At 46.4% G+C, this 27,544-nt stretch overlaps 1 protein-coding gene across 1 annotated transcript in view; it reads right to left on the reverse strand.

Annotated features, from left to right (window-relative positions):
- TTC6 (tetratricopeptide repeat domain 6) overlaps positions 1–27,544 on the reverse strand; it is a 1,229,706-nt gene that overhangs the window by 237,598 nt on the left and 964,564 nt on the right. Inside the window, exon 27 of the mRNA XM_086936916.1 lies at positions 25,963–26,173. Coding sequence (XP_086793042.1) covers positions 25,963–26,173 — 211 coding nt within the window. The remainder of the gene's footprint in view (positions 1–25,962; positions 26,174–27,544) is intronic.

A 27,544-nucleotide genomic window follows, 5' to 3' on the forward strand; every position in this document is an offset into this window, starting at 1 on the left:
CAAATACGGGCCTATAACCACGTGGGCCGGCCACGGAGCAAACTGGAATCGTATATGATGAGGGGACATTTACACTGTAGAAGAACGGAGCGGGCGGGCCATTAGGTTGCAAGAAGTAAGGTGTCTAACAGTTGCGGAATCGATGGACGTACATTTTATAATTAAAGTACGACAGGGCCAGTTACAATAAAATTATCTAGATATACATTTGCGGGCAAGTACCATGGGTGACGTTAATTCGAACTTTCAATAGTACAGTAATCAATAACACATCAGAACTTAATATCAATAGGGATGTCCAAATGTTCAATCAGTACTCGTCCCCGCCCGCCATGTGCTTCAAAACTGCATATGTATCTCGTGATATCAAGGTTGGGCAACCAGTACACAACAAGGAGTTACGAGTCCCATTTATACCGGCGCCATTTTGGGCGAAGCCGGGCAGGCCCAGGATATAGTCAAAATGTCTCCACCAACCAGCGGTCGGACCAGAACCCCTTTCGGCAGTCCAAAAAGGTTCCGTTAAATGACAACAGAAGAGATAAGCAACAAGAACAATCAGTCAAAAGAGGGGACGCTTTCGTGAATGGGGTCCATGCCCTAGCAGGCAAGCGTCCGAGTTCCAAGGTGTCCCAGGGCCATTTTAGTGGACCAGGCCCAAATCCAAATCCAAAGAGCCGGCCGCCATTTTGAAAGTCTTGTTGCAGCCACCTTTCGCTGCACCGCAAAAGTAAACGCAACTCAGCTGGATGGGGGGTGAGGCACTGTGCCGCAAGAGGGGGCGCAATGCAGCTGGAAGGCGATTGAAACGCTAAGGGGCGCCCCACTGCAGATGAGGTTCCTCCACCTGGGGAGGCGGGAGAGGGCCGTTTGCACCTCCCCCCCCCCCCCGGGCACCCCACACCGTCTTTCGGCGCAGCATTGTAGGATAGCCACACCAGTGCGGCAACTTGCTGGACACCACCTCGGTGCCATCCGGATCTCGGCGCGTTCGAGTCGCTGTACCGCAAGAGTGGGCGAAACTCAGCTGGATGGCGGGTGAGTCGCTGTACAGCAAGAGCGGGCGGAACTCAGCTGGATGGCGGGTGAGTCACTGTACCGCAAGAGTGGCCGAAACTCAGCTGGATGGCGGGTGAGTCGCTGTACCGCAAGAGTGGGAGGAAAACAGCTGGATGGCGGGTGAGTCACTGTACAGGAAGTGCGGCCGCAACTCTGCTGAACGGCGAGTGAAAAGGCAAAGGGCGCCGCACTGCACATGAGGTGCCTCCACCTGGGGAGGCGGGAGAGGGCCGTTTGCGCTGCCTCCTCCCCCCCCCCCCGGGCACCCCACACCGTATTTCGGCGCAGCATTGTAGGATAGCCACACCAGTGCGGCAACTTGCTGGACACCACCTCGGTGCATCCGGATTTCGACGCGTTCTGCTGCCTTCGGCCTATTCGCACATCGGTCCGCTACTGACGCCGCCTCACAGGCCAACGGATTTTGTAGGCTTTTTATAGCCCAAAGCTGCATAACAGGTCATGTGACTTGTTTATAAAACTTTTCATTGGTTCATTTTACTTTTGGTTTCCTAATGATGAAATGCTTGATCATATGACCTAAAAATAACAATTTTCATTGGCTTGAAACATTTTTTTTTCCCAAACGATGAAAGCCCCACCTTTTTTTTCTCACTCGGCAATCCAAAAAGGTTCCATTAGATGACAACAGAGGGGACAGGCAACAAGAACCATCAGTCAAAAGAGGGGAGGGCAAGTTCTTTCCTACCGGGTCATGTTGAGGCTCCACCGGAAGTCATCGAATTGATAGTCTACAGTGTTTCTGGATGTTTCAGACTGAAGCTGGCGTCAGCATGAGAGCACCACCATCTCGTAGCTCCGTCGTGGCCATTCCACAAGCAGTCATGGCAGCCGCTCCCCACCGGAAGCATGCGGGAGTCGGGGGCCCCCAAGACTTTTGAAGAATCTTCAAGGCTGAGGGGACGCTTTCGAGAATGGGGCCCAAGCCCTAGCAGACAAGCGTCCGAGTTCCAAGATGTCCCAGGGCCATTTTAGTGGACCAGGTCCAAATCCGAAGAGCCGGCCGCCATTTTAAGAGTCCTGTGGCAGCCGCCTATCGCTGCACCGCAAGAGTGGACGCAATCCAACTACATGGTGAGCGAGACGCTGAAGCCGCAAGAGCGGGCGGTAAACAGCTAAATGGCGGATGAGGCACAGTGCAGCAAAAGCGGGCGAAAAACTGCTGATTGGTGACTGAAACGGTAAAAGGGCGCCCCACTACAGCAGACGAACATCCACCTGGGGAGGCCCGTTCACGCCGCCAACCCCCCCCCCGGGGCGCCCCACGCCGTTTTTCGGTGCAGCATTGTAGGATGCCAAAACCAGTTGGGCAAGTAAAGGACATCACCTGGGTGCCGTCCAGATCTCGGCGCGTTGTGCTGCCTTGGGACTATTCGCACAACAGACCGCTACTGACAAAAAACAGTGCAGGAAAAGCGGGCGGAAAACCGCTGAATGGCAAGGGGGTGCCGTCCAGATCTCGGCGCGTTGTGCTGCCTTCGGACTATTCGCACAACAGACCGCTACTGACCATTGTTGCTGTGTTAAATTTTTTTTTTTTTACGTGTTTACTGTTTTTTGTGCTTTGTATATATTTATAAGTTATTAAAGTGTTATAATCCTACTACTTTGTTGGAGTGCTATATATTTTTAATGTGACACATAATTGTGAAGACTTTGATGTACAAAAAGGCATCCCTGGAATCTTCCTTTTCAGGCTCGGTCCCACACACCCTCACAGTGGGAATCCCCTCCCCAATCACAATACAGGATCGTTATCAGATAGTAGGAACGCGTGTAGTGTGACGGATCTCATGGGGTGGGGGCCTTGATCTACTGTAACTCCTTTGAAGAGGGGTGATTCTTTACAGTTGAGGCCATAAACTACATCCGCAGGGCTAGGTGATAGCCTGGGACCGGCCTGGACAATCGGACACAGAGGAAGAGGAGTGTCAGAGGGTGCGGTAGTGAATAGGGTGGAAGGGTGGTGTCGGGCGGGCACAGGGTGTGATTCTCAGGGAAGAGCAGCGCAGATGGGGGGAGGTTTATGGCCCATGCATAAGAGAGAGAGCGGGGGTGACCAGTGCGTGGGGGAGATGCTTGCGAGGGTGGGGAGCCATGCTGAGGATCGGCGGCGTGCAGAGAGTGGGTCTGGTTAAGGCATCTAAAATGGCTGCCGTGCGCGACAAAAGTGTGGCATTAGAAAAAAAGCAAGATGGCGCAGACAATATTTATCAATACGGATTAATTTATAACAATTATTTTTAACAATATATTTACTCGCAGTGTAAAAATGGCGGTAAACACTTCCTGATTTCCTAAGAATCGAACGTTAACAGACGTCACGATCGGCGTCATGCAGAGAGTGGGTCTGGTCAAGGCATCTAAAATGGCTGCCGTGCATGACAAAAGTGTGGCATTGGAAAAAAAGCAAGATGGCGCAGACAATGTTTATCAATACGGATTAATTTATAACAATTATTTTTAACAATATATTTACTCGCAGTGTCAAAATGGCGGTCAACACTATCTGATTTCCTTCGAATCGAACGTTAACAGACGTCACGCAGCAAAAAAAAAAAAAAAAAACGCTCACGCGCAGCCGCTGGAAGACAAGTATCAACATATATGAGCATCCTCAGCCACCCTCAGAAAACATAGGGGGTCAGGATACGTCTCCCGTACCCCCTTATACCCATTTCTCACATTCTTTTTCCTCCATTTGTAATTTAATTAAAACGAAACACAAAATGGCGAATTCCCGTTTCGCGTCCCGATTCGCTACCCGGTTCGCAAACCGGAAAGCGCTTCTTCCGCAAAAAATCAATTTTTTTTTATTTGCCCCACGGGACCCTTTAATAACCCCAACATCATTCCTAGGGGGTCAAGAAGGGTCTACCTTGCCCCCTTTCATTAAATCCCCCCCTTCGTTTTTCTCCTCTTCTTGTCTCTCGATCCTACCGAGAGACAAGATGGCGGCCGCACCGGACGATTTAGAATATTGACAGACACCGGAGAGCCAATCAGCTTCGCTTCGCAAAGCTCCGTTACGCGAAAAGTTCGCGAACCGGAGCGCTACCTGGGACGCTGTTACAGATATATCTGTTTTTTAAAACGTTAATTTCTCAAAATCCACTGGAGCACATATATTGAGACCCAGCAAAGGCACATCGGGCTAAAAGTCCCTACAATTTTGCCAAGTTTCGTGCAAATCCATTCAGCCGTTCGAGCTAAAAGTGAGGCCAAACGCCCTATAGAAAACTCAATGTTAAAAACGCGTTTTGGGACCCCCCTTTTTTCTCGGCCCCCCCTTGACGAAACCCCCCCAAATTTTCAGGGGCTGCTCAGAAACAAAATGTGCCATTTTCCTGAAAATTTCAGCCGATTCCGTCCACAAACGCCAAAGTTACTAGACATAGAATTTTCAAAAGTCCCATAGACCGCCAGTAGGTAATATATATATATATATATATATATATATATATATATATATATATATATATATATATATATATATATATATATATATATATATATATATATATATTACCTACTGGCGATAGCCAGTAGGTATATATAGTTAGGATTTTTTTCCTATGGGATTTTTGAAAATTCTATGTCGAATAACTTTGGCTTATGAGGACAGAATTGGCTGAAATTTTCAGGAAAATGGAACATTTTGTTTCTGAGCAGCCCCTGAAAATTTGGGGGGGTTTCGTCAAGGGGGGGCCGAGAAAAAAGGGGGGTCCCAAAACGTGTTTTTCCCATGCAATTTTCCATAGGGCGGTTGGCCTCACTTTTAGCCTGAACGGCTGAATGGATTTACACCAAACTTGGCAAAATTGTAGGGACTGGTAGCCCGATGTGCCTTTGCTATGTCTCAAGATATAGGCTCCAGTGGTTTTTACGAAAATTAACTTTGAAAAATATATATTGGGCTACATTGGGCTATATATATGTTGGAGCCCAAATGTAGCCCAATGTAGCCCAATGTAGCCCAATGTAGCCCAAAGATGGCCGCCAGAGACAAAAAAAACCAAATGTAGCCCAAATATCAGCCAGATGTAGCCCAACTATAGCCCAATGACAGATTGTCCCAGAGTGTTCTAAAGAACAACTAGAGTGCTAACAGTCCTACTTATTACAAAGGTATGGCACACCTGAAGCCATCTTGATTGGAATAAAGTGGTAACTCTTAAAACATTTAATTTAAAAAGGAACAAAATGAGGGGGTTCATTTTGCCATAGAAAGTATGATTAGCGAATATATGACGAAATCCCGCATACCATCAGTCCGCAAAAAAAATCCCGCATGTACTATTAGGCCGCAAATTAAAATAACGAAAACTTTTAGAACGAATATGCCTTTAGCATACACTAAACAACTAAACTACCCTAAACCCTAAAACACTACCCCCAGCATGACCCTACACTACACAAACAGTACAACACTACCCTAAACCCTAAAACACTACCCCCAGCATGACCCTACACTACACAAACACTACGACACTACCCTAAACCCTAAAACACTACCCCCAGCATGACCCTACACTACGCAAACACTACAACACTACCCAAAACCCTAAAACAGTACACCCCAGCATGACCCTACACTACGCAAACACTACAACACTACCCTAAACCCTAAAACACTACCCCCAGCATGACCCTACACTACACAAACACTACAACACTACCCTAAACCCTAAAACACTACCCCCAGCATGACCCTACACTACACAAACACTACAACACAACCCTAAACCCTAAAACACTACCCCCAGCATGACCCTACACTACGCAAACACTACAACACTACCCAAAACCCTAAAACACTACACCCCAGCATGACCCTACACTACGCAAACACTACAACACTACCCTAAACCCTAAAACACTACCCCCAGCATGACCCTACACTACGCAAACACTACAACACAACCCTAAACCCTAAAACACTACCCCCAGCATGACCCTACACTACGCAAACACTACAACACAACCCTAAACCCTAAAACACTACCCCCATCATGACCCTACACTACGCAAACACTACAACACTAACCTAAACCCTAAAACACTACCCCCAGCATGACCCTACACTACGCAAACACTACAACACTACCCAAAACCCTAAAACACTACACCCCAGCATGACCCTACACTACGCAAACACTACAACACTACCCTAAACCCTAAAACACTACCCCCAGCATGACCCTACACTACGCAAACACTACAACACTACCCAAAACCCTAAAACACTACACCCCAGCATGACCCTACACTACGCAAACACTACAACACTACCCTAAACCCTAAAACACTACCCCCAGCATGACCCTACACTACGCAAACACTACAACACTACCCTAAACCCTAAAACACTACCCCCAGCATGACCCTACACTACGCAAACACTACAACACTACCCAAAACCCTAAAACACTACCCCCAGCATGACCCTACACTACGCAAACACTACAACACTACCCAAAACCCTAAAACACTACCCCCAGCATGACCCTACACTACGCAAACACTACAACACTACCCAAAACCCTAAAACACTACCCCCCAGCATGACCCTACACTACGCAAACACTACAACACTACCCAAAACCCTAAAACACTACCCCCAGCATGACCCTACACTACGCAAACACTACAACACTACCCAAAACCCTACAACACTACCCCCAGCATGACCCAACACTACGCAAACACTACAACACTACCCAAAACCCTAAAACACTACCCCCAGCATGACCCTACACTACGCAAACACTACAACACTACCCAAAACCCTAAAACACTACCCCCAGCATGACCCTACACTACGCAAACACTACAACACTACCCTGAACCCTAAAACACTACGCCCAGCATGACCCTACACTACGCAAACACTACAACACTACCCTGAACCCTAAAACACTACCCCCAGCATGACCCTACACTACGCAAACACTACAACACAACCCTAAACCCTAATCATACTTTCTATGGCAAAATGAACCCCCTCATTTTGTTTCTTTTTAAATTAAATGTTTTAAGAGTTACCACTTTATTCCAATCAAGATGGCTTCAGGTGTGCCATACCTTTGTAATAAGTAGGACTGTTAGCACTCTAGTTGTTCTTTAGAACACTCTGGGACAATCTGTCATTGGGCTATAGTTGGGCTACATCTGGCTGATATTTGGGCTACATTTGGTTTTTTTTGTCTCTGGCGGCCATCTTTGGGCTACATTGGGCTACATTGGGCTACATTGGGCTACATTTGGGCTCCAACATATATATAGCCCAATGTAGCCCAATATATATTTTTCAAAGTTAATTTTCGTAAAAACCACTGGAGCCTATATCTTGAGACATAGCAAAGGCACATCGGGCTACCAGTCCCTACAATTTTGCCAAGTTTGGTGTAAATCCATTCAGCCGTTCAGGCTAAAAGTGAGGCCAACCGCCCTATGGAAAATTGCATGGGAAAAACACGTTTGGGACCCCCCTTTTTTCTCGGCCCCCCCTTGACGAAACCCCCCCAAATTTTCAGGGGCTGCTCAGAAACAAAATGTTCCATTTTCCTGAAAATTTCAGCCAATTCTGTCCTCATAAGCCAAAGTTATTCGACATAGAATTTTCAAAAATCCCATAGGAAAAAAATCCTAACTATATATACCTACTGGCTATCGCCAGTAGGTAATATATATATATATTAATTTCCATAGGGCGGTTGGACTCACTTTTAGCTCGAACGGCTGAATGGATTTGCACGAAACTTGGCAAAATTGTAGGGACTGTTAGCCCGATGTGCCTTTGCTAGGTCTCAATATATGTGCTTCAGTGGATTTTGAGAAATTAACGTTTAAATCAAGATATATATCTGTAACAGCGCTCCGGGCAGCGATCCGGTTCGCGAACTTTTCGCGTATCGGAACTTTGCGATGCGAAGCTGATTGGCCCTCCGGTGTCTTTCAACATTCTAAACAGTCCGGAGCGGCCGCCATCTTGTCTCTCGGTAGGATCGAGAGACAAGAGGAGGCCAAAACAAAGGGGGAAATTACCATAAGGGGCATAGTAGATCCTCGTTGACCCCCTAGGTTTTATGTGGAGGTTTTAAAAGGGCCTAGGAGGGTCCAAAAAAAAAAAAAAACTGCTGATGATGTCACATATTACATCATTCATGACATGGTCAGTGACATCACTGATGACATCACTGATGACATCTCAAATGACATCACTGATGACATCACTGATGACATCTCAAATGACATCACTGATGACATCATCTAGTGTCTGTGTGTTTTTGTAAAGTTTAAATATGTTTTACATATTGAAGAATGAGTGGATGTATGGAAGACTGAGTGTGTGTGTGGCTGGCTGGGAGGTGTGTGACTCTGTGCATATCAATGTGTACTTGTATCAGTGATTGTATAAGAGAGTAAGTATGTGTTAGTATATGTGTGAAAAGTATGGTGTTCTGTGTTTAACTGTATAGATATAAACCCTAAAATACTACACCCCAGCATGACCCTACACTACGCAAACACTACAACACTACCCAAAACCCTAAAACACTACCCCCAGCATGACCCTACACTACGCAAACACTACAACACTATCCTAAACCCTAAAACACTACGCCCAGCATGACCCTACACTACGCAAACACTACAACACTACCCTAAACCCTAAAACACTAGCCCCAGCATGACCCTACACTACGCAAACACTACAACACAACCCTGAACCCTAAAACACTACCCCCAGCATGACCCTACACTACGCAAACACTACAACACTACCCTGAACCCTAAAACACTACCCCCAGCATGACCCTACACTACGCAAACACTACAACACAACCCTAAACCCTAAAACACTACCCCCAGCATGACCCTACACTAAACAACCACCACAACTCTACACTACACTAACACAACACTACACTACACAACACTACACTACACTACACAATCACTAACCCACGAAAAAATTAACACAAACCCACTTACCTCTCTCGTCATCGTGGTTTTCACAACGCAAATGCATTTACCATACATGCCTTTAAAACGTAATTCTTTGTAAAGGCATGCGCGATAAATGCACATGCGTTTTGAAAAAATGCGGGATATTGGTATGCGAGCTCAATGACCTTGCGGGATAATGGTATGCGGACTGAAAGTCTGCGGGATAAAAAATGCGGGAAAATGGCTGCAAACCATGATTAGCAGCAGACTTCCCTGGTGAGCACTAGCTTTACTACAGTGATCTAATGAGCAACTAGAGTGCTAACATTCAGAATTTATGGCAAATGTGTGACACATCTGAATGCCTTCTTGATAGAACCAAAGTAAACAAGCATTGAAAATGCAATAGATCTCGCCCTCGTTTAAGTTAAAGCCATTCTGTTTGTAATGAGGTGGCTTTTTAGCTTTGCTTTTATTAGTGTTTTTAAAACTTTCATGTAAATAACATGCATATGTATGCATATATGTATATGTATGCATGCATTTATATTTATATAGATATGCAGATTACATATGTTTATATATGTATATTACCTACTGGCGATAGCCAGTGGGTATATATAGTTAGGATTTTTTCTCTATGGGATTTCTGAAAATTCTATGTCTAATAACTTTGGCGTTTGTGGACGGAATTGGCTGAAATTTTCAGGAAAATAGCACATTTTTCTTCTGAGCAGCCCCTGAAAATTTGGTGGGGTTTCGTCAAGGGGGGGCCGAGAACAAAGGGGGGTCCCAAAACGCGTTTTTCCCATTCATTTTTCCATAGGGCGGTTGGACTCACTTTTAGCTCGAACGGCTGAATAGATTTACATGGAACTTGGCAAAATGGTAGATATGGTTTGCCCGACGTGCCTTTGCTATGTCTCAATATATGTGCTCCAGTGGATTTTGAGAAATTAACGTTTAAAAAAATATATATATCTGTGACAGCGCTCCGGTTAGCGCCCCGGTTCGCGTACCTGACGCGTAACGGAACTTCGCGAATCTGATTGGCTCTCCGGTGTCTGTCAACATTCTAAACAAACCGGAGCGGCCGCCATCTTGTCTCTCGGTACGCTCGAGAGACAAGATGTGGTGAAAAACGAAGGGGGAAATGAAGGAAAGGGGGCAAGGTAGACCACTCCTGACCCCCTAGGATTGATGAGGGGGATATTAAAGTGCCCCGCGGGGCAAAAAAATTTGCGATTTTACGCCGTAGAGGCGCGTCCCGGTACGCGAACCGGGCAGCTCACCGGGCAGCTAACCGGGCAGCTAACCGGCAGCGTAGCTGTCAACATTGTAAACAGTCCGGAGTGGCCGCCATCTTGTCTCTCGGTAGGTTCGAGAGACAAGATGTGGTGAAAAAAGAAGGGGGAAATGAAGGAAAGGGGGCAAGGTAAACCCCTCCTGACCCCCTAGGATTGATGAGGGGGATATTAAAGTCCCCCGCGATTTTTCGCGGTAGAGGCGCTTCCCGGTACGCGAACCGGGCAGCTAACCGGCAGCGTAACGGGAGTCCGCCATCTTGTGTTTTTGGAGCGTCCGGTTCGCGTACCGGGTAGCGTCCCGGTAAGCGTAACAAGGGGAAAACCAAGAGAAACAGTAAAAAAAAATGAAGGGAATAGATTTCCAGCAAACTTGGCAAAATTGTAGGGACTGTTTGTTTGATGTGCCTTTGCAAGGCCTCAAGATATGTGAACGTGTGGATTTTGTCTAAATAAGGTTAAAAAAAATATATATATCTGTAAGCGTGCTCCGGCACGCTTACGTTACGGGTTTTGTTTGCGCTGCAGAACCGATACGTCACGGTTATGCGACGCGTCATGAGGCGTCTCACGTGGCTACGTGATACGTCACGTAATAAAGAATATATTTTACAGCTATAGATATTAGCTTTTAAAAAACCAATGAAATTCACTGAAAAAACCATAGGTTATAGACCATATATAGTTAGGAATTTGCATTTACAAAACCTTGAAAATTCACTGAAAAAACCATAGGTTAGAGACCATATATAGTTAGCTGGACATTTTATTGACATAAAACCAATGAAATTCCATATATAGTTAGTTGCACTAACTATATATCGCGCACCCGCAATCCACTGCTGATGATGTCACATATTACATCATTCATGACATGGTCAGTGACATCACTGATGACATCACTGATGACATCTCAAATGACATCACTGGTGACATCACTGATGACATCTCAAATGACATCACTGATGACATCATGACACACCAATACCAGTTACTACATACGCACTCACTGATTCCTACGTCTACACACACATTCACTCATTCACCCATACAATCACTCATACATACAGTCACTCATTATTACAACACTATCATATGCACTCATACACCTATGCAGACACTCACACACTGCCACTCATCCATGGAGTTACTCACACACCTAGTCAGTCCTGTAAAGAATCAATCACACTTCCATTTCCTCATCTATACAGTTAAACACAGAACACCATACTTCAGTGACATCACTGATGACATCACTGATTACATCTCAAATGACATCACTGATGACATCTCAAATGACATCACTGATGACATCATGACACACCAATACCAGTTACTACATACGCACTCACTGATTCCTACGTCTACACACACATTCACTCATTCACCCATACAATCACTCATACTTACAGTCACTCATTATTACAACACTATCATATGCACTCATACACCTAGTCAGTCCTGTGAAGAATCAATCACACTTCGATTTCCTCATCTATACAGTTAAACACAGAACACCATACTTTTCACACATATACTAACACATACTTACTCTCTTATACAATCACTGATACAAGTACACATTGATATGCACAGAGTCACACACCTCCCAGCCAGCCACACACACACTCAGTCTTCCATACATCCACTCATTCTTCAATATGTAAAACATATTTAAACTTTACAAAAACACACAGACACTAGATGATGTCATCAGTGATGTCATTTGAGATGTCATCAGTGATGTCATCAGTGATGTCATTTGAGATGTCATCAGTGATGTCATCAGTGATGTCACTGACCATGTCATGAATGATGTAATATGTGACATCATCAGCAGTGGATTGCGGGTGCGCGATATATAGTTAGTGCAACTAACTATATATGGAATTTCATTGGTTTTATGTCAATAAAATGTCCAGCTAACTATATATGGTCTCTAACCTATGGTTTTTTCAGTGAATTTTCAAGGTTTTGTAAATGCAAATTCCTAACTATATATGGTCTATAACCTATGTTTTTTTCAGTGAATATATATATATATATATATATTCACTGCCACTGCCACTCATCCATGGAGTTACTCACACATCTAGTCAGTCCTGTAAAGAATCAATCACACTTCCATTTCCTCATCTATACAGTTAAACACAGAACACCATACTTCAGTGACATCACTGATGACATCACTGATGACATCTCAAATGACATCACTGATGACATCTCAAATGACATCACTGATGACATCATGACACACCAATACCAGTTACTACATACGCACTCACTGATTCCTACGTCTACAAACACATTCACTCATTCACCCATACAATCACTCATACATACAGTCACTCATTATTACAAGACTATCATATGCACTCATACACCTAGTCAGTCCTGTGAAGAATAAATCACACTTCGATTTCCTCATCTATAGAGTTAAACACAGAACACCATACTTTTCACACATATACTAACACATACTTACTCTCTTATACAATCACTGATACAAGTACACATTGATATGCACAAAGTCACACACCTCCCAGCCAGCCACACACAAACTCAGTCTTCCATACATCCACTCATTCTTCAATATGTAAAACATATTTAAACTTTACAAAAACACACAGACACTAGATGATGTCATCAGTGATGTCATTTGAGATGTCATCAGTGATGTCATCAGTGATGTCATTTGAGATGTCATCAGTGATGTCATCAGTGATGTCACTGACCATGTCATGAATGATGTAATATGTGACATCATCAGCAGTGGATTGCGGGTGCGCGATATATAGTTAGTGCAACTAACTATATATGGAATTTCATTGGTTTTATGTCAATAAAATGTCCAGCTAACTATATATGGTCTCTAACCTATGGTTTTTTCAGTGAATTTTCAAGGTTTTGTAAATGCAAATTCCTAACTATATATGGTCTATAACCTATGGTTTTTTCAGTGAATATATATATATATATATATATATATATATATATATATATGGCGGACCTGTGCCCTGCAGGTTGAAACGTTTGCGGGGACTCGAGAGGCTCTTACTGTTATTTTAACTGTTTCCAGTTCGCCCAGTTCTGTGTATGCCTGTTAAATACAAGGACTGCTACCCTGGTTTCCCCACGTACTCAGTTTTGAGGCATGCTGGGAGTTGCAGTATCAGCACTATCACGCTGCAACTAACGATCACATGGTTGGGGGAGGCGTGCACTCAGCAATCACGAGTGCCGCAGAGACTTATAACAGCTGTGCGCACAAACTCTCAGTTGAGCAGAGCCGTCTGAGGAAGGCTCACGCCGAAATGCATTACGCTGTATCTGCATGCAATAAAGAACCTCTTTTCAAAGTCCCCGTTTGTGGCTCCTACCTTCTACAACGCTGGAGGGTGTTTTGGATATATATATATATATATATATATATATATATATATATATATATATATATATATATATATATATATATATATATATATATATACCTATTGATGAGGTATATATATATACCTCATCAATAGGTGCCACCCGGCTGGGAGGAACTATATGAGGATAAGGGAGTTAGAGACACTTTGGGAACCCTGATATGTAGAACTGATTGTACTGCTACTTTTTAGTTACATTGATCATTATCACTTTTGGGCACTTTAGGAACTGGACAGACTGCACGGGTCTTAATTCACGATCAGTCAATTCAGTTTACCTTTTAAAGACACTTATATCACTTGCATCTCAATGCATATAAATAACATGAATGTTTTGCTAGGTTTCAAAGGGTTTTAGATAACATTGTGGTTTAAATTGTTTTAGGTTTCTTGTAAACATAAGTATTTTACTAAGACTACTGTTATTGGGGTTATCAAACTTTGATACAATATTTTATTGTGTCCTTTTATTGATCAATCTAATTGTGCGAAACCATCCGAAGATGTGCATTGATTGAAGATTTTTATACAATTTGCTGTGATTTATTTTTGATCTTATTAGTGTTTGTATCCTAACATAATGAGGAAAAATAGATTTGCACTAAGGCATAGTTTTGCACATACATTTGAACCTAAGGCGATATTTGCACATTAAGAATCTTGCACTTGCACTTTATATATTTGTGGATCGAATACACAGCAATTGACATTGATCAAAATGGCACTATAATCAATAATACTGTACCCAGAAATATTGAAATATCGTATTTATATAGTCTTTAAAACATTAGGTATTTGACTGTAACACCTCGTTTTAACTATAATGTTACCTAAGTTGACAGACCACTTCAATGCACTATTTGAATGGTCAATTGTTGCTAAATTTGGTATTGTACTGTAATTTATAAATAGCATCTTAACAAGATTGTCATACATCGTAATTACCCTGTAAACCTAGTATTTTGTTTATGTCCATGCAAAGCCCTCTCATGTGACGACAATGAACCTATCACTGACACTTTATAAGGGCCAACCATATACGAGGACATTGTCATGTGAACAAGGCTCTAGGAGCCGAAACGTCATGAGACTGCCTGCACTAGATAAATAAATAAGGAAATCACCGAACTGGTCCGTGTCCGTGTGCTTTGTATCCTGGCTGGTGTGACCCCAGAGCGTGGTAACGAGTGACGGATTATTGGATATATATATATTTATATACATATATATATATATATATATATATATATAAAAACACCACAGTTGCCCATGTGGGGAGCCACACACCTTCAGACTCACAGCGCCACGTGGGATTTTATTATTACGAGTGGCAGGACTGGGGCCACTTGGTGAGAGAACATCGAGTCCTTGGGCTTCTATTTTGGGACTACTACAACCAGAATGCCCTACTGACAACGCCCACAGGGGCGGGGACTCAAATTGATTAATAAAGGAGTGTTCTTCTAAACCGGTTCCTGTCCCTCTGTGCCAGTGATCAAGGGCGTCCAGCCCGAAACGCGTATGGCCGAACTGGAGCGCGGAGTGCCTGCCCTGCTCTCTTCCACCCACGTGGCGCTGTGAGTCTGAAGGTGTGTGGCTCCCCACATGGGCAACTGTGGTGTTTTTGAATATAGCGGCTCGCTCGGCCGCGGGGAGCCCCAACGCTGGAATGGCGGATCCCAGGTGCGAGACACCGCTCGCACTCACAGGGACCTAAGGAGCCTCGCACGTGGTGGCATTGGAAGCTGGCAACAGCAGGCGCTTGGAGCTTTCCTCCCTATAGGGATTTTATTATTACGAGTGGCAGGACTGGGGCCACTTGGTGAGAGAACATCGAGTCCTTGGGCTTCTATTTTGGGACTACTACAACCAGAATGCCCTAGTGACAACGCCCACAGGGGCGGGGACTCAAATTGATTAATAAAGGAGTGTTCTTCTAAACCGGTTCCTGTCCCTCTGTGCCAGTGATCAAGGGCGTCCAGCCCGAAACGCGTATGGCCGAACTGGAGCGCGGAGTGCCTGCCCTGCTCTCTTCCACCCACGTGGCGCTGTGAGTCTGAAGGTGTGTGGCTCCCCACATGGGCAACTGTGGTGTTTTTATATATATATATATATATATATATATATATATATATATATATATATATATATATATATATATATATATATATATATATATATATATATATATATATATATATATACATGTAAATGACACCTGTGTAAACGTCATATACCTGCATAGAAAAAATTTAACTGAAAACTAGCCCATGACACCTACACAGAAAATTCAAATTGAAACAAAAGGAAAGGAAGATCACCCCGGGGTGACTGAACATTAGGATAATGCCAAATGCCCAAAAGCATTCCGAAAGACTATTACTACAATAAGCCAAAATTAAAACACAGGAAAATGAAACCTTGCCAACAGCAAACACCTACGACCACACTTGACTCAATAGGTCAAAAAGAAGTGCGACATGGCTGATGCCCGGTGGAACTGTTAGACAGCTATAGAGGAGATTGGCCCTGGTTCGCCCCGTTGACCGTCACCTACCCAGCCGGACTTTGGGGATAGTTCTCCATGTCTCCCCGCTGTGTCTACTTCCTCCCTCACTGACCTTACCACGGAACGTTGGTACCCTGCTTTTTGACCGATGCCCGGTGGAGATACCTTGATAGCTATAGAAAAGATGGGCTGTGACTTTGCCCTGCCAGTCACCTACCCAGACGGACTTTGGGCAGACTTTCCTTCATCTCTCCACCGTATCGCCCTCCCACCCGTTTACCTCACCCTTCTACGCTCCTTTCATCTTGTCTTTTAAGCTCTTTAATGCTTGCAGCAGATGTAATTTGTAACTGATGTATCTTTGTAACAATGTGGAACCTCATGTAAAGCGCTCTGATACCTCCAGGTCTAGCCAGAGCTCTATAAAACTCAAATAAATAAAACATAAAAGACCAACCCATGGAAATCTCAAAAAGAGGTATCCAGTTGGAATATTTGACAGCAAGGTATACCAGACAGAACCGAAATATGACTGTAAATGAGATGAGGTCCACATATAAAAATACCCTTAAGCACACAAGAAGTGACAGAGACCATACGCTTACAATTTGAACCCTAAAAGGGCTGTAAGTCACAAAAAGAACAATTGCAGATTAGAGAAAGAAAATGTCCCCAAGAAGTCAGAGGACATCCAACTTCCACAAAGGAAAAATGTAACTACACCAACTGTATAAAAGTGCATGGGAAGGAAACTCAGGATGTTATTGAGGAAGAGAAGAGCCATAGGAGTGAGCATTCTCTTCAAGAAAGGAAGAAATCCTCCCAGAAAATGCAGGGCATGGCCATAAATGTGAACCCCTTAGGGTAAAAATACTATGGCGCTACATCCCAGATAACACAACAAGCGGCGTTCACAGAAGAACAATGTTCCAAGAAGAAAAGAAGGATAACCACTAGTGATATGAACATCCGGAAGAATACAAAATAGAGATCATAACCGTACCATATGTTACACCTCCAAAAAGAGGCAAACATTTCAAGGGAACAAAACCCCATGCACAGGTAAGGAACCCACAACATAGGATATCTGGCACAAACCCCTCATAGGGTAGCAAACCCTTGAAAAAATCCCCTAACACAAAAGCAATCTGTGCACCATCTAAATTCAAAGAAAAATGCACCCGTCAAAACTAGTACAAAAGACTGCAATCAAAAGAAGGTCAGGCAAAAGAAGGTCAGGCAATATTGCACTAAGTGGAAATTCAGAGTAGTTGCAAAGAATAACAAACTCTTAGTATAAAGGTTCTCACAAAGGGTATAAGCAAGATGTCCCTATAAGAGATACAAAAGGTAAAAAGTAATGCAAAGTACCATATCGAACTGCTCCAAAGAAGCAAGTAACATAGGTAAACTTCTTAACCGGAAGAGACCCCACAAGCAGAGGACCTCTTGATCATGAAGTGCATCATCAGAGGAAAAAGGAAGAGAAAAAGCTACACAATATGGATCCTTGTACTACATATTGTGTGATAGACAGCATTGAAACAATAATATCTGCCAACCAAGAGGTATATAACTAGAAAAAGAGAAGTTAGGAATCTGTTTCACTTTGTCTATCACAGAAACACCATAAAGCAGAGTCAGCCTGGGCACCAAAAAGATAGGGGCCCCCAAAGGGCATATCGACCAAAGCAGCTTGAACAACCTCTGAAAAACCTGACAGCCGTAATCAGACACAACGTCGTAATGCCACAGAGGATGCCATGGCCTGACATACTGAGTCAGTAGTATCCATCATCAGCTTAGCTGCCTGTTTGCCATCCTGAATCAGCTGTTCTATATTAAATCGAAGACCCTCTGGAAGTGATGGCAACATAGACTGCAAGGAATCCCACAAAGCATGAGAAAAAAGTCCAAGAGCACAAGACGTGTTAGTGGGCCTTCAATCAGATCAGGTTAAGGAAAAAATAAGCCTTCCACACGAATCCTGCTTCCGAGAGTCTCCATCCGATGGGACATTATATCCCTATCCTGTGAGTCCCCTGAACAACCAAATAACGAGAGGTAGGATGCCAGAGGAGAAAAGCTGGATCTCCAGGAGCAGGCAAGTTCCTGCGAGAGAGAGCAGGATCCACAGAGACCCCAGTATCAGGTTTAGCCCAAGTGCCCAACAATATGTCGTACAAGGGTCTCGCTGTATGGAAGAACAGGCTCCACCCCAGTCCCATCTTGCTAAAGGGCATCAGTCAGGAAATCAGGGACTTCTCCACTGTAGGAAGAGACAATTCTAAAACCATAGCCACTCTCTTTAACATATCTACAAAAGAGGAACTCACCTCAGTAGCAAGATTAAGAGGCGTAAGTAACCCCAAGGCAGGGGAAGACTCCAGCCCACCAGCCTCACCAAGGGCAGCAAGTCAACTCTCCTGTACAAGAGCTAGAATATCGTCAGTAACAAGCTGTAACAGCCCAGACTCCGACGTATCACCTACTATCAGAAGACTTTCAGAAGCCCCACCATGAGAGGGAAGTGGAAAATCAACATTTCCTCCAGTTGGATCTATCGACTTTGCACCCGATGCCACTTGACTCCGAGAAGGCGACACTTCTATGCGAAAGGAGGAGCAATGGCTTTGATCAGTGGTTCCAACATCAATGCTGGAGTAAAATGATCAAGCATAGACACCGAAGGTAGAAACCTCGAAGGGATGTGCAGAGGCACCAAAGCAGATTGTCCAACTGACACCGAGGACAAACCCACAGGTGTGGCTACTCTCACCTCCATGGGGCCTGAAGGCACTCCAGTGAAGGAGAAGAAGGTACAAAGATGAGGTGCAGAGAATTATGGTATTCTCACATTTGGGCCATTGATGCCCCGGCTCCTGGAATGACGGGGAGGCGCAGGCAGGGTCATATCTGGACTGCTTAACCCGCAAGCGGGAGAAGCCGTGAGAGACAGAGTCCCCACTCTGGAAAAGTCAAAGGGTGTCGCAACTTCAACCGCCTATGCTTACTTTTAGACGTAGATAAAGAGCGACGCCTTGAATGGCTCAGTCTCCTGGAATAGCCCTGTGAACAGGACTCTGAGAGCGACGCCTTGAACTGCTCAAGCACCTGGAATAGCCCTGTGAACAGGCCTCTGAATGAAAAGTAGAAGGCTAAGGCCAATGTGAAGTGTCCGAAGAGTTTCATTCAGAATTACTTGAGCACCTTCGGCTACAGCTTCTGCCAGGAGCCGCAGTCTTCAGATTCGTGGTGTACCAAACAGCACATACAAATGGAATGTTGGTCTGTTGCCGACATCTGTTGTGTACAAGACCCACACGCTTAAAGCTTGAACACAAGTAAAGACATACCATTTCCAACCGGCAACAACTGCTGAGGTAGGCTTGAAAATGGCCTGAGGAACCACTTCTCTGGATCCGCGTTTTAGCACAGAAAAGAAGAAACTGACGTCTGACCAGAGAGGACTTATATGACTCTGCTGAGTCAATGTCATCATGGAGTCGTACAGTGCCTTCCCCTGGTGCGCAGAGTTCCTGTTGAAATATTTCTGGACACAGACAGGTGCCTTGGGGGAATTAAAAAGTTAAGGAATCTGCGGCTAGATGTCTCTATCAGATGTAGAGTTTGTAAGGGGTGTCACTAAGTCCTTGGAAGCTCCTTCTTTAATTTAGAGTTTTAAGGGGTGTCATACAGTCCTTAAAAGTCCCTCTTTAATCTAAAGTGTTTAAGGGGTGTCACTGGGCCCTTACAAGCTCCCTATATAATTCATAGTTTTGAGGGGTTGTCACAGGGCCTTTACAAACTCCCTCCTTGATTCATAGTTTCGAAGGGGTGTCACTTACAAGCTCCCTCTTTGGTTCAGAATTAGACCTCTGACCATGGTCTCAGGCCTATGCTCTCTCCACAGATCCGCTCCACCTTCGTCGCTGCTGAGCCCTTCTGCTCCCTCCGAGGATGTGTTTGAGGCCACTGTGTGCTCTGCCTGATCACGCCTCCTGGCTGCGGCCGTAACTGCTGTTATTGTCTGTGCTGTTCTTAACTTTGCTGCGCCCGTAATTGCTGTACTATCTGGGTTTTTCTCATTTTATTTTGCAGTACTGTCTGCTTCTCTCATTTAATTTTGTCTTCAATATCTTGCTTCGTTGGTAGCGTTCAGTTCGCTCCCAGCTTCCTTCCAGCCGCAGCTGCCCCTATTGGCACTGCCTCCCAGTCCACGTCCACTCCCCGCCTTCCAGCTGCCGTCCCTCCCACCTCCCCTACTTAATGGCGGCCGCTGCGCGGTTGCGCCAATGGCACGCCAAAGGCAAGCCTGTCTGCACCCGTCCGCGACTAGACCGCAGACCCTGCATCTCGCTCCCACCTCCACTACAGCTCAGCTGCCCTCCACGCACTCAATACAGGAAGACACAGGGACTGCCTCCAAGCCACAACAAGCTGGACCCATGTCCAGTTCTCCTGCATCCACTGCCGCCAGACCTTCAACGCCAACCTGGCCTCCAAAACCACAGGCGAAAATACCAACCTCAGCTGCATCCTCCTCAAAGTGTGCTCCGTGCACAAACACGCCGTGGAGATATTGAACCTACTAGATGCCCTCTCGCCCTACATCGCCTTCTTCACAGAGACCTGGACCAACATCACCTCCGCCCCCGACATCAACACAGCTATCCCCGAAGGATATAAGAAGACCACCCGAGCCACCCTGGAGGAGGCCTCGCCATCACCCACAAGAACACCCTCCGCCTCACCACCTCCAGCGAGAGCTTCCCCACTGCTAAACACCTGCATTTCCAGATCAAAACTAGCCCCGGCTCCACACTATGCAGAACCCTCGTCCGGCCCGCGCCCCCTCCGCTGCCACCTCACTGACCTCATCGCACCCCACACCATCACCTCAATGAACTTAATACTCATCGGAGACCTGAATTTCCACCTCAACAACCTCAGTGACCCCAACTCCACCACCCTCCGGGACAACCTCACCAACATCAGACTCAAGCAACTCGTCACCACACCAACCCACAGGGAGGGACATACCCTTGACCCCATCTTCACCGCAGGAATCAGCATACACTTCAACCACACCACTCAACCTCCTTAAACCAACCACCAGTGCGTACACTTCACCATCGACAAGCCCAAGACACCCAAACCTGCCCCATGCCACCCACGAAGGAACTGGAGCAAGGTCACGATGAGCAACTGAACTCCACCTTCACCCTCACCTGAGAAACCACACCAAGGCAGTAGATGCCAACGTCGTAGCCAGGGAACTCCGCGCCTGGATCTCCACCTGCGCAGATGAGCTTGCCCTGCTACGCAACCCTGACAAACAACGACCCAAGAATGTCGCCTGGATAACTTCCGATCTCTAAGAGGCCAGATGCACCTGCAGACACCTGGAGAAGAACTGGAGAAACACCAAGACACCCGAAAACCACACCACCTACAAGAACAACATGATGGACTACCACAATCAATCAGACCGGATCAGAACCACCAAGAGGCCTTTCATCCACAACAAGATCCTCACCAACACCACCAACTCCAAGGAGCTCTTCAGTGTCATCCAAGAATCCACCAACCCTTGCAGCAAATCCACCGACATCACGCCATCCCAAGACCTCTGCGACAAGCTCGGAACTTACTTCCACCTCAAAATCAAAAACCTCTACGACAACTTCATCGACCATCAACCAGACGTCACAGCCGACCCGCCCCCTAGACACACCAGTCCACTATCTCCACCTGGATGCCAATCACGGCAGAAGGCACCACCTCGATCATGAAAGGTATCCGCTCAGGGGTGCCCACTGACCGCTGCTCACCACACATCTACCACAGAGCCGCCGTCGCCATCGCACCTGAACTACAAAACACCACCAACACCACCTTCGAAACAGGCACCTTCCCAGAAGAGTGGAAATGCGCAGAAGTCAGACCCCTAATCAAGAAGCCCACCACAGACCCTACTGGCCTCAAGAACTAATGGCATATCTCGCTCCTCCCCTTCGCGGCAAAAGCTGCAGAGAAAACTGTCAACATGGAACTGACACGTTTCATCGAGGACAACGCCATACTCAACCTGTCACAATCAGGATTCCAAAGCAACCACAGCACCGAAACCGCCCTACTCGCCGCCACAGACAACATACACAACATCCTTGGCAAGGGTCACTCCACAGCCCTCATCCTCCCTGACCTCTCAGCAGCCTTCGACACCGTCTCCCACCGCACCCTCCTCTCCAGACTACACAACACCGGCATACAAGGCACAGCGCTAGACTAACCAGTGTTCCTCACTGGAAGGAGCCAGAGAATCAGAATACCACCCTTCCTCTCTGACGCCATGGAATTCACCTGCAGAGTCCCACAGGGGTCATCACTAAGCCCTACACTCTTCAACATCTACATGGCTCCCCCACCGCTATCATCCGACAACACGCCCTTGACATCGTATCCTACGCAGACGTCACCCAGATCATCCTCTCCCTCACAAAGAACCCACCAGCGCCAAACTACACTTACAGAAAGGAATGCAGGATGTAGCAGTCTAGATGACCAATAGCTGCCTAAAACTCAACGCTGAGAAGACGGATGTCCTCGTACTCGGTACCACCCCCTCAGCATGGGACAACACCTGGTGGCCGTCCGCCCTTGTGAGCTCACCCACCCCCTCAGACCACGCCAGAAACCTCAAAATCATACTTGACTCATCTCTCACATGAACCGACAGGTCAATGCAGTCACCTCCAGCTTCTTCAACACCCTCTGCATCCTCCTCAAGACTTTAAAAAGGATCCCCCATCCCGAGTCAAGGAAGACCATCACCCACGCACTCATCACAAGCAGACTGGACTATGGAAACGTACTCTACACCGGCATCAACAAGTCCCTACTCCGGAAACTCCAGAAGATAGAGAACACCGCTGCCAGACTCGTCCTCTGCATCCCCTGGCACAAACACATCAGCCACCTCCTTTGAAGCCTCCACTGGATCCCCGTGGAGAAAAGAGTCACCTTCAAGATCCTCACCCACGCCTACAAATGCCTACCCAACAACGGACCCAAATACCTCAAAACAGAGTCAACTTCCACGTACCCAAGAAAAACCTCTGATCCTCTAACCTCACACTAACCAAATTCCTGCGCATCCACAGAGCCAGAGCAGGCACAAGATCCTCCTGTCACATCACAGCCAAATCTGGGAAAGAGCTCCCGCCAAACATCAGACGTGCCCCCTCCCTGAACACCTTAGTAGCTCGCTTACAATTCACTGATTGACTGATTGAGAGTTTGAAGGGGTGTTATAGGGGCCATAAAAGCTCCTTCTTTCTTCATAGTTTTAAAGGGGTGTCACAGGGCCCTTCCAGGCTTCCTCTTTCATTCATAGTTTTGAAGGGGTGTCTCGGGGTCCTTCCAGGCTCCCTCTTTCATTAATAGTTTTGATGGGGTGGCACAAGGCCCTTAAAGTCTTCCTCTTTCATTCAATGCTTTGAAGGGGTGTCACTGGGCGCTTACAAACTCCCTCTTTAATTCAAAGTATTTATGGGGTTTCACATAATCCTTACATACCTCCCTTTCTTCATAGTTTTGAATGGATGTCACAGGGCTCTTACAAGCTCCTTACTTCATTCATAAATTTGACGAGGTGTCACTGGGTCCTTCCATGCTCCCTCTTTCATTCATAGTTTTTAAGGGGTGTCACGGGGCACATACAAGCTCCCTCTTTCATTCATAGTTTTGAAGGGGTGTCATGGGGCCCTTACAAACTCCCTTTTAAGTTCATAGTTTTGAAGGGGTTTCACAGGGCACGTACAAGCTTCTTCTTTCATTCACAGTTTTCAAGGGGTGTCACAGGGCCCTGACAAGCTCCCTCTTTAGTTCATACTTTTTAAGGGGTGTCAGGGGGCCCTTACAAACTTCCTCTTTAGTTCATAGTTTTGAAGGAGTGTCAGGGGCCCTTACAAGCTCCCTCTTTCATTCATAGTTTTGAAAGGGTGTCACGGGCCCCTTCCAGGCTGTCTCCTTCATTTATAGTTTTGAAGGGGGTTCACAGGCCATTAAAAGCTCCCTCTTTCATTCATAGGTTTCATGGGGTGTCACTGAGCCCTTAAAAACTCCAGCTTTCATTCATCGTTTTAAAGGGGTGTCATGGGGCCCTTACAAACTCCTTCTTTCATTCACAGTTTTTGTGGGGTCTAACAAGGGCCTTATAAACTCCCTCTTTCATTCATAGAATTTAAAGGATGTCACAGGGCCCTTCCAGGCGCCCTCTTTCATCCATCGTTTTGAAGGGGTGTCCGGGGGCCCTTACAAGCTCCCTCTTTAGTTCATAGTTTTGAAGGGGTGTCTGGGGGCCCTTACAAGCTTCCTCTTTAGTTCATAGTTTTGAGGGGGTGTCATGGGGCCCTTACAAGCTCCCTCTTTAGTTCATAGTTTTGAAGGGGTGTCATGGGGCCCTTACAAGTTCCCTCTTTAGTTCATAGTTTTGAAGGGGTGTCAGGGGGCACTTACAAGCTTCCTCTTTAGTTCATAGTTTTGAAGGGGTGTCACGGGGCCCTTACAAGCTCCCTCTTTAGCTCATAGCTTGGAAGGGGTTTCACGGGGCCCTGCAAGTTCTATCTTTAGTTCAAAGTTTTGAAGGGGTGATCACTTACTAGTGAACACACATTGTAGGGATCACATCCCAGTGAACACACTTTAGTGATCACATCCTAGTGAACACAGAATGTAGGAATCACATCCTAGTGAACAAACACTATTGCGAATAAGCCCCACACACTGTTGGATGACACCCCTATACACATGCAATGTTGTGATCATGCTCTCAGTGACAAGTACTGTGAGGACCAGAGCCTCATGAACCATGTTGGACATCCAGGGCTATCAAGACCCAGGTTGAATCTATCAAGTATACACAGTGGAACTCAGTTCCTTATACACACAGGCCCTTTTGTAATTCAAGCATCATGGTCAATAATGTATTTGGGATCACACCCTAATGGGTATGCAATGTTGGGATCATGTCCCTCTTGACACGCAGTGTTGGATCACACCCTTGTAAAGATGTACTGTCAGGACCACTCCCTCATGAACATACACTGTTTGATGGCACTCTTCTACATACGCACTGTTGGGATCAAGTATTCGTGGACAAGCACAGTGGGGCTCATGCTTCCTTTGAAAGGAGGTTGGACCACACCCTTCTGGAAACACACTTTTTAGATCCTGTCCCTTTTGGCACACTGTGTTTGATCACACCCTAGTGGAGGTGCACTGTTGGGATCATGCCCTTGTGAACATGCAGTGTTGCATCACACCCTTGTCGAGGTGCACTGTGGGGATCACATCCTAATGGACAAACATTGTTGGATGGCACCTATAAACATGCACTGTTGGAAGTACGTCTTTGTGAACGAGCACTATGGGATGAAGCTTCCTTCGAAAGGCAAGTGTTGGATCACACCCTTGTGGAGACGCGATGTGGGGATCATACTCTTATGAACATGCAGTGTTGGATCACACCCTTCCGGAGGCACGCTGTTGGGATCACGCATTGTTGGATCACGCCCTCGTGGATCCATACGCTCTAGAATCTCACACTCCAGGGTTCAGGCCCACACTATATACACACTGTGGTAATTGAATCACATACAACTAGGAGTGTTTTTTTTACCTGGAGGTTGTAGCCAAGGCTGATCCGAGCTTTCAGGCACTTTGGGCTGAGGTGCAGTGCTCTCAGGAAGTCCCTCTGGGCTTGTTCTGTGGCTTGCATGTGTCCATATTCCATGTATGAATTTCCTCGCCCAACATAAGCATCTGCAGAAAGAGGATCCAACTTCAGCACTTGGTCAAAGACACCCACAGCTTCTGCAAACTGTCTGAGCCTAAGAACAGGGACACCAATAGAAAGCGTGAGTTCAGAGCACATGCTCCACCATCAGCCCATTCATTCAGTGTACACCCAGAGGGTGCACCGCTGTGGTAAACGCACTCCAGTGCACACACGCCTGGTGCATACTCAGAGGATCCACCACCATGGTGCACACACTCAGAGGGTCTACCACCATGGTGCACACACTCCAATGCACACCTAGGGGACCCGCCACCATGGTGCACACACACCAATGCACACCCAGGGGACTCACAACCATGGTGCACACACTCCAGTGCACACTCAGAGGATCTACCACCATAGTACATAACCGGAGGACCCACCACCATGGTGCACACACTCAGAGGGCCCACCACCATGGTGCACACACCCAGTGCACACTCAGAAGACCCGCCACCATGGTGCACACACTCAAACGACCCACCACCATGGTGCACACCCTCAGAGGACCCACCACCATGGTGCACACCCTCCAATGCACACCCAGGGGACCCATCACCATAGTACATGGCCGGAGGACCCACCCCCAGGGTGCACACACTCAGAGGACCCACCACCTTGGTGCACACACTCCAGTGCACACTCAGAGGACCCACCACCATGGTGCACACACTCCAACGCACACCCAGGGGACCCACCACCATAGTACATAACTGGAGGACCCACCACCATGGTGCACACACTCAGAGGACCCACCACTATGGTGCACACACTCAGAGGACCCACCACCATGGTGCACACATTTAGAGGACCCACCACCATGGTGCACACACTCAGAGGACCCACCGCCATGGTGCACACACTCCAGTGCACACTTAGAGGACCCACAACAATGATGCACACACTCAGAGGACCCACCACCATGGTTCACACACTCAGAAGACCCGCCACCATGGTGCACACACTCAAACGACCCACCACCATGGTGCACACACTCATAGGACCCACCAGCATGGTGCATACACTCAGAGGACCCACCACCATGGTGCACACACTCAGAGGACCCACCACCATGGTGCACACCCTCCAATGCACACCCAGGGGACCCACCACCATAGTACATGGCCGGAGGACCCACCCCCAGGGTGCACACACTCAGAGGACCCACCACCTTGGTGCACACACTCCAGTGCACACTCAGAGGACCCACCTCCATGGTGCACACACTCCAACGCACACCCAGGGGACCCACCACCATAGTACATAACTGGAGGACCCACCACCATGGTGCACACATTTAGAGGACCCACCACCATGGTGCACACACTCAGAGGACCCACCGCCATGGTGCACACACTCCAGTGCACACTCAGAGGACCCACAACCATGATGCACACACTCAGAGGACCCACCACCATGGTTC

The sequence above is a fragment of the Lissotriton vulgaris genome, chromosome 9, assembly GCF_964263255.1.
Source record: "Lissotriton vulgaris chromosome 9, aLisVul1.2, whole genome shotgun sequence".
NCBI lineage: Eukaryota > Metazoa > Chordata > Amphibia > Caudata > Salamandridae > Lissotriton > Lissotriton vulgaris.